This window comes from Augochlora pura, chromosome 9 (assembly GCF_028453695.1).
Source record: "Augochlora pura isolate Apur16 chromosome 9, APUR_v2.2.1, whole genome shotgun sequence".
Lineage (NCBI taxonomy): Eukaryota > Metazoa > Arthropoda > Insecta > Hymenoptera > Halictidae > Augochlora > Augochlora pura.
Genome location: NC_135780.1, coordinates 6,462,586 through 6,471,979, shown reverse-complemented (window position 1 = coordinate 6,471,979; position 9,394 = coordinate 6,462,586). Strand labels below are relative to the sequence as shown.

Below are 9,394 nucleotides of genomic sequence, written 5' to 3'. Positions count from 1 at the left end.
GAACACCGATGGCATGTAATATGATGTCAGCTAATGATGGCTTTAAATAGGGAAAGAATTTCCATCAGTTACAACATTCTCGGTCCCTTAATAGCTGTTAATAGAGGGCGAACTGTTCACACGCGTCTTTGGCGAACAGGAATATGAAAAAAGCGTGCAGAGCATTCTGTCTAATGTCCTCGGACAAAATTTCCAAGTATTGCAAATTGTCAACGGAACGAGGGTGTCCCATTCTGGAATATCTTCATTGCGTCGAGTTATTACCGGAAAGGAGCATTAATTATAACAATTTAGGCGCAAGGAAAAGTATAACACAGCAATAGTTTGTTCAATGACGGAAAAGTTATTATTTCTCAATGTACGTATATGTTCTAAAGTCATATTTTTTTTAAAGTTTCTAGAACAAAATTAGCAAATTTTCTCACTAATATTTTAATGTGCAATCGCGCAATTTTTGAGAATGCTTTTTAACAATTTATCGACCTATAAATCGGTTTTCCATCCCGATCGGTAGCCTGCGAATCGGTTGCCATAATAACCCTTACTTTGTCATCTATAATGCATTCTCGAAGAGTTCCTTGCAGAGCGAAATTATCGTATTCATCGATTACCGGAGAAAATGCGGGCTCCTTGCATAATAATCTGACCTTTGCTTCTACTTTATTGTAACGCCTGGCTTCGACGCAACTTTTATTACTCACGAAAGGTTGTAGAGCGAGAAAATCGACGGATCAAACGGCCTTAGAATTCTCATTCACAGAACGTCTTAAATTATACGTTTCCTTACGAAATGGTTAAGTAGCGCCATAATTATCGGCACAGTCTATCGCGCGATTTATCCTACAGTTTACTATCACCGCGTGAACATTTTCTGCATAGGTATATACGTATACGTATACATACGTTATAAATAGACTGCTATTGGTGCAAATATTTGCGGATTATTTCTTTATTCAACACGTGTTTCATTTCAAATGAGTAACATGCGTGAGCGTGTTATTTAACATGGAAATCCATTAAAAATAAATTATGATGATTTTCTATTAATATTGCTTTTTAAGAAATAAACGCGATTACGTGAAGGAGATAAAAATTGTCTAGAGTAATAGCAGCCGGGTAAATGTTGAATGTAATTTCTGCTTTCAATGTTGAAAATAAGTTGAAAATAATTAGTCGAATATAAATTATATCAAAACTATTCTTCTCGAGTGACCATCTTTTATCCATCGAAACTATGAATTTGGTTAAATGTATCCTGCGATAGCTGAGAATTGAAATCGCTTCGCGGAACAATGCGAATAACTGTAGGAGCCGAAAGATCCGTGGAAAAAGCCGGAAAAATAAAAAGAAAAGTTCAGCGGAGGTAGTCGCCTGGTCTTATAGGTATTTCAGTCACGGCGCGGCCGGGGCGCCATCCCACGTTCTTCTCTTTTCCTTCAAGGTGTCGATGCCTGACACGTTCGCGGGACCGAATCTCGTATTTATACGGCCTATTCACGAAGTAGACATAATCGTGAAGTGGCTGCATAACGGTAAAAACAGATCGGCGTGCATTCACTTTTCCCCGTTCGGTGCACACACGCGCGCGCGCTCGCGCTCGCGCTCGCGAATGCATATATATCGCGCGCGCGCGCAGACGAAGATAGCCGCGGGGCATGCAATACCTTTTAAACCACCGCGCGAGAGTCATTGATCCATCCAGTTCCCGGGTGTACAAATAACTCTAATGGAATTACCCTTTCCTTTCAGTATTACTGCTCCGAGGACGAGAGAGGCCGATTTGCCTCGCGATCCGCTCTCGATTTTCGGCGCGAATAGGGGCTCTCGCAGCAGCGGCGAGAAAACGAAGGCAACGAACGGAAACAAAGACCTCGCTTCCACGCGGAACAAGGGCCGGAAACACGAATGCACGGTGGCGAAATAAAAATTATGAAATCTTTGCGAGCCCCTTTTTATGCGACCCTGAATAGGACCGACGATATTTATGCAATTTTCTTTCGCTGAAACAACCGTGAATTCAATGGAGACTCGAGTCCTCCATTAAGAATCTCTCGAGCTGGGAATATAATAATGCGCGGCGTGTTTCAGCGATTAATAGTACTTCAATTCGTTTTGAAACTATTATATTATACTAGAAAAATCGTTTGAATAAAAAGTTTGATAAAAAAGCTAAAAGAAAGTAACATAATCTCGAGCTGTAATAAAAACGGAGTGTTTAAACGAAGCAAAGGAATTTTTTAATTTGTAAAATGGTTTAAACTGATTAAAATGATTAAAGCGAGTAAAATAGAAAGCAATATAAACGCGAAGAGACCGTATTGAAAGTCGTTATATTGACGGGGCGGGGTGCGCAACTACAATAGTAAATGTCTTGCAAACGATTAGCCATTGGCCTACAAAAGGGGCGCTGGCGCACTCGGCGAAACAAGTGCTGCTAGAACCAGTCGAAGAACTCGTTAAACAAAGAAGAAGGGTAGATAAGTCCTCTCTCCGTCCAAGATTTATTATCGCAGCATCTGATACTAATGAAGTCCGCTGGAATTTCGAGCGGTGTCACGCAGGAAACGCTAATTTGTTGAAATAAGTTTCTGGAATGTCCAGATGGCATCTAAGCAAATGGCGTCTATTAAGACTGAGAAAACTAGGCTAGCCGACGCCGCGGCCAAAGATGATTCAATGCTCGGAGTGAAAGCTCTAACAACCCGAAGCTGAATGCGAACGCTTGTGACATGAAATACTTCCTTTCTCAATTTAAATTCCTCGAAGTACTTTGAGCGCGACTTTAGGAGTGTTTAACCAATTCAACTAGTTTAATGGAATTGAGTTCGTACGTGCGCGCGGGTACCGCTAGATCAAAGAGCGGAGGTTTCAGAAAAACCTTTTTACCTTTCCGCGCACAATGGAGTATTATTATGTTTGTTAGACGACGCTGTTAAGGAGTTGTCGTTTCTATGGACAGGTTCGAGGACTAAATTAAATGAAATTACCCTTCCTTTCGCTAAAGCCAACGAGAACAAGACGCAATCTGTATTAAATTCTGCCCAAATGCGCAATTTTCATGTAATTTTGCAGTTACTTGAAAATTCATTCGTGTTGCGATTAGAATCAAGTAAGAATTTCTATAATAATATTCTGATAATAATATTTCTGAAAAAATATTGTTTTCTCAATATTTTTACTAAATAACAATTTAGTCTCTTCTTTCTTCTCCCTTATTATATCTGATAATTATCAGGTTTCATGTTATTTTAGTAATTTCTTTACGAAACTTCAGCAAACTATGTCAAAGAAGTTTCGTACATTTGAGAGGCTTAAATAGAGGGAAAAATAGTTTTGCACGGTACTGTACCCTGGCAAACGAACATACGAATCGCACACTGTTATAGTTTATACCGCCTTCGTCTACGTCTAATAATTACGCGTCCGGCTAACGTGGTTTTTCTGTTTGCAGACGTTTCCGATGTGTCAAGCCTCGCGAGGAAGGTGACGAGCAGGTTTCAGACGAGAATCTTCAAGATCGCTCGAACGAATCCCGCAAGAAGCCGCGCCGAATAAAACGAAAATGGTGACGATAAGCCAGCGACGATGGCAACCACGATGGAGAATGCTGTTCGCCGTGGTCGTTTTCTCGAGTTTCGTCAGGCATTGCGAGCTAACGTCTGCAAAGAGACTAACCGACACAGGCTCGTCCTCGCCGGCGGCCACGTTATCGAGAAGTTCCGGTGAAACGAGGTCTCAGAACTTAGGTTCACCGAACGATCTAGCTTGGCAGGCTTGGCTTCTGCTCGACTCGCAAACGGGAGCGCACTCCGGCATGGATTCAGCGACGTTTCTGAGACGGATCACGCCGAAGAGCGTCTTCATCGCGCCCGCGTTGCCGGCATTGCCGCCGTGCGCGGACGGCTACGAGGCGGACACGATGGGCAGATGCGTGAAGAACGTGAACATCGACCAACAAGCGCACTTCGTCTTCCTCCTGCAACAGCTGAACAGTCGATACGGCAATCGAGGCGGAAGCTCCGCCGACTCGTTCAGCAACAATCAGAAAAAGTCGAACGGTCCTCTGCAATTGAACATCCCCTTGCTACCCAGCTCCAACTCGCAGTCGTCGAAGCAGGAGTCCGAGGAAGCCAAGGACTCGATAAAGATCCCTGTGGTGATACCGCCTCGCGTCGACGTCCAGTCGGACGAGGAGAAACGTCCGTCGAAGCCGATCACCAGACTTCAAGAGACGAAGAACAACATCAAGCCGAAGGATGACGAGTCCGTGTTCCTCCACACGGACTCCGACGACTCTACCGAGAAGAGCCGCGAAGAGGCTCCGTCGTCGAAGTTCGACGCGGTGGTTCCCGTGGCAGAGTTTCCTGTCGACGACGGGAACGACACCGATCTGTCCGAAGTGGTCGATTACAAGATACCGAGCGACCTGAAGACGCTGCTGAACATATCGAGCCTGAAAACGATCAACATCACCGACGGCCAAGGGGTGTGGAAGAACGCGTCGCAACTTTTGAACTCAACTGAAGCGACGCCCATGTTGATTCTCCTTCCGTCGACGGTCACGTCGCCGAACTTGGTGCTCCCTAACACGGAGGACCTCACGTTGGACAGCAAGGCGAGCCATCATCAGACGCACGTTCGGGAGAGCAATGTGACGGGGAACGTTACCGATAAAGAGATTATCGGTGTGATCGTTCCAGAATCGACGCTCCCGAGCAGAGAACTCGACGTACCACCGGCTGTGGTAGACAGGATCGAGGCGAACAAGACGGAAGATGGCAACTCGTCGGACATACGTAACTCGCACGTCCATGGATCGCAGGAGACGGAGCAATTCTACGACGACGAAGAAGCGAGCGAGGATTACGCGGACAGTACGAACCTGCCGGACGAGGAATCGTCGGAGACGGAAGGCGGTGAGATTTTGAAGCACGGCGAGGCCGGAATGGCGATACTACTGAAAGGTATTAAACGATTACAGAATGAGCAACGGCAACAAGCGGAAGCTGCTAGCGAAGCGAAGATCGGCGAAACATCGACCGGCGATTTGTCGAGCGACGCGTGGACGATACATTCGAACGAATCGACGACCACCGATAAGGAGGAACGGGACGAGGCTGGTAGCAACGTGTCCAGCGAAGTGAGCATCAACGGCGACATGATCGTGGAGACCACCCTGCTGGACGTGACCACGGATAAGACCCGGAACATCACGAGGACGTTGGACACGAACAGCACCGGCAGCGTCGAAGACAGCGACGAGTATCTGCGGGAGCTTTTCGAGTCGGAGAAGGAGATGAATTCGGAACCCTCCGTCCAAAGTGTCCACGATCAAAAGGAGCAACCTGTACCGGATAAACCAGCCGAGGACCCAAAGAGCGACGAACTCGAGGCAGCACCCTCTTCCTCCGAGTCTCTGCTGTACGATCCTAATTTCCGGGAGCATTACGCCGAAGGAGATCCCATCACCGAGATTCACACGATCGACGAACAATCCGCCGACGACAAAGAGGCTGCTTATCTGAAAAAGTCCAAGGCGCCGAGTTCCTTTCAGAACTTCGAGCCGGAGACGAATTTCAGACCCACGCTGGAGAACAGACACCCGACCTATCCGAAACAGCCCGTCAAGTTCCCCTCGGAAGAGGTGAACAGCATACACAGTCAGGACTACAAAGAGAGAGTCCCGTATCCCCTGGACGACGGTCTACATTCCAGCACGAAGAGCAGCGTGTTCGCCCATCAGAAACCCTTCCATCGGGGACTGTCCGCCTGGCGAACGGCTTCCAGGCAGCAGCAGCAGCAGCAGGTGTCCAGCCAGCAGGCGGGTACGGCGCGCAGACAGTGGCAGCAGAGACAGCAGCCGATCTCGATCTCCTTCTGGACGGCGATGCCCCTGATGAGGGACCCTAGTCTATACTCGACCGACCAAGACTCCCACAGCAAGACGACGAACGGTCAGACGTACGCGAACAACAGATTCCCGGAGGTCTCGCCGTCCTGAAGGACCGTCCCGACGAGAAGACGTCACGTGCCGCAATTCGCCTGACGATCCGAACGGGCCAATCGCGTCGATATCGAGGATACCTGTCGGTGGATAATGGAGTGTCGCCGGGAGGTCGGTTAGGCGTTCAACACGCCTCGTCTGCTCCCGGTGGGAACGTCCAAAGACTGTAGAACTGTGCCAAATAGATGAGAAAAAAAGAAAAAGGAAAGAGTCGCGCGTCGAGACTCTCTCGCCGGCTCGGAATTCGCGTGCCAGCCGATTCGTCCGTCGCGGAGGAACTGATCGACGACGACGGGCCCGATCGATCGATCGATCGCGCATTCTACGTACTTACAGACGGAGCAACGAAGACACGGGATCGTGTGAACCCGATGTACGCGGCGGAGTCGATAACGTTGCGTAACTCTCGTTAGAGGACCTCGCCAATTAGCGTCTGTGCAACCGACGATGACCCGATCGTCTCCGAAAGAAAGAGAAGGAGAGAAAGAGAGAGAGAGAGGGAGAAAGGAAACAGAAAAAGAACTAGATACTAGGTCCATCGAGAATAAGAGAATCACCCGTTGAAAAACAGCTTCGAATTCGGGATTAACCGCGTTTCAAAGGAACACATGTTGCGCCATCAGCGACGGTGCGAAACGTTTCTTTCGGCCTAATTCACTGAACATCCAAAACGATTCCGCCAAAACTTGTATCGCGCGTACATATATGTATATACATAAGTGCATATACACGTGTATATGTTCACTTGCATGTATACATATTGTTTGTACTTGGCGTTTTTGGAGATGCCTTTTTTTCTAATTGAAAATTGAGAAACCTTTTTGATCGACGAAACGTTGTATAGGCCTAATTTACCGATTAAGAATGTTTTCGATAAGATTGATAGTATTAATGGCGCGAATATCCCCCGAGCTTCTTGTGTAAAGGCTAAGATCACACGTTTTCTTTTTCTTTCGAACGCAACCAACGTTGGACACACTCTGTGTAGAAACGACCGTCGAAGGCCGTATATTTAAGATAACAATGGAACAACAGCTTTCGTTCCGGGATAACTTTGTTTCGCGCCTCTCCGCGCGTTGCGTTTTCTTTTCTCCGTGTGGCCTTGGTCAATGTGATCGACAATCCAAAATGCTTTTCTTTTCTTTTTTTAATGGAACTAATAACTTTAGGATGTAAAACACGCTTGAACGTAAGAAAACTCATTTATTAAACGAAATTCGGTACCTTTATTAGAGGCTCTCGTACGTCTAAGACGGTATTATGTTAATAAGGGAAAAAGTCGAGACTATTTTAAGCGGAGAAAGTGATAAGCCGAACGGACTAAAGAAAGAATTACGTAATTTTTGCTGTTAAAATTCTGTCAGGCTAGAGCGGACACCTACTGAGGAAAGCTTTCTCTAAAAGCCGATGGTCACAAGTTCAGTGTCGCCATTTAGTAAACCGATTAGTTTTTTTTTAATCGTACGAACTAAGAATCGTTGACTGAATAATATGATACTAGAATAAGTATCGTTAACATTACAAATGAGAATACTCGAGCACACGAAATATTATTGATTTACAAATATTCCGAATCGAACTTTACAAACTGTTGAATTTAATTTACCATTTGAATCTGTATACTCAATTTTGTAAATGTCATTTTTATACGGCTACTCAAATTTATTCTATGTCTCAAAATTAAATCGAAAGAGATATTGAAATCTGATCATTTAAATAACATCCTACAGAGACACCTTAATTTTGAAACGTAGAATAATTCCGCAAAAATGTATGGCGATTGTTCAGTGAGAGGTAAAGGAGCATAGAATGTGAAAGCTTGAAATATTGATATTTAGAATCTTAAACGAGACGAATTTTGTATATTTTTTAAAACATTACGTAGTAACATTAAGGACTTGGATACTCCGAGAAAGTATGTAGGTGTTATGGAGCCTATGAGGCAAAAAAATAACAATTTTTCGAGATATCGTGCCCAAGAAAAGGGTGTGTCACTTTCTCTATCTCTTGAGCGTGTGTATAGTATACAGAAGAGTGTTCCAATGATTCTTGCCATTAACAGCAGATTCATTCTAGCAGAATGTATGTACCTCTTTCCTCAAAGGTATCTACTATAACGTAGTTTCGCAACATATTGTTCCGGTATAACAATGAAATGGAAATACTCTGTCGTTCTATAAAAGAAAAGCCAAATATTAGTTAACGAAGAACCCACGTCAAAATCTCAGTATAGCGTTCTTATTTCCTATGCACCACGATTCGAATATCCTTGAATCCACGCGACCAGAAATACTATATCTCGCTATTGCACGTGCGCGCTAGTCGAAATTACCACAAAGTCCACCGAGCCTTTGATAAAACAAACATTCTGATAATTAAACTACGAATCTGTATATAAGAAAAAAATGTTCTTCATCAATTCTAATTTCCCTTAATTATCGAAAATCTGTTGATCTTTCTGTTTTATCTGGTTTGCGGATAACATGATAAATTCATAGGAGTTTAAAGCAGCAGTAATAACATTACAATACTTTCAAGAAGAAAAACTTCAGTGGCTCAAAGAGCGTGCGACTTTATGGAAAGTTTGAGGACTGTGCAGAGATCATCGACGAACGAAACCTGTGTTATGAAAACAAGCGAATTGTAAGACGATCGCAAGGTCGCGCTCGATCATTTAACCGTGAATAAAGTGTCTGCGTAGTGAGTCACGGTCGTACTCTGCAAAAATCGTAGACTAACTCGATGTCCGATCAATTATAATGAGAAGATTAAACTGAAAAATCGCTTATCCTTTATCCGTCAGAATTGGACCAGTCTGGGTTCACCAGCCACGCAAAATCTACCTGTGACCCAGGTGCATCGGATCAGACTGATTTTTAGCGGTATTGCGTTATTTATAGGATTCGAGCTCGCAATCTGTCGTGCGAAGTATGGAAAGATGCACTGATCTATAAACGAATTCGTTTACGGTCATTTCGGTCCTGAAACGTAATAGAAAAATGAGAAAATGTAGAACAGAAAAGATGCGAGGTAAACGATTGAAAACTTGATATCCAAGAAAATGTGCGACCACCGAAGCGTCAAGACCTTTTTAATGCGAATATTGAAGTCGACTTTTCATATGCATACACCTGATATTTATTGAGAGCATTGTTTTCTCGGACACATACAATTTCAAGATTTTATGCCTGTCGAGGTATAATCGAGTCCAAGCCTTGGGGCTACATTTCGTAGCCGGGCACGTATTTATATACATAGTATGAATGTTTTCGATGTGCGAATTGTTCATTGTTCTACGACTATAAGAGTACTATTGAGACGAGCATACGGAGCAGTCAGAATCTCCGATCTCGTTGAAAGCTTTACGGCTGTCGCGACCATTTTCTCTCC

The 9,394-nt window shown here is 44.6% G+C and overlaps 1 protein-coding gene across 1 annotated transcript in view; it reads left to right on the top strand.

Moving 5' to 3' along the window:
* The window catches only part of LOC144475018 (uncharacterized), a 55,186-nt gene extending 45,800 nt beyond the window's left edge, over window positions 1–9,386 (top strand). Inside the window, exon 2 of the mRNA XM_078190519.1 lies at window positions 3,452–9,386. Within this exon, the coding sequence (XP_078046645.1) occupies window positions 3,563–6,001 (2,439 nt within the window). The 5' untranslated portion in view covers window positions 3,452–3,562 and the 3' untranslated portion in view covers window positions 6,002–9,386. The remainder of the gene's footprint in view (window positions 1–3,451) is intronic.
* Window positions 9,387–9,394: the final 8 nt, after the last annotated feature.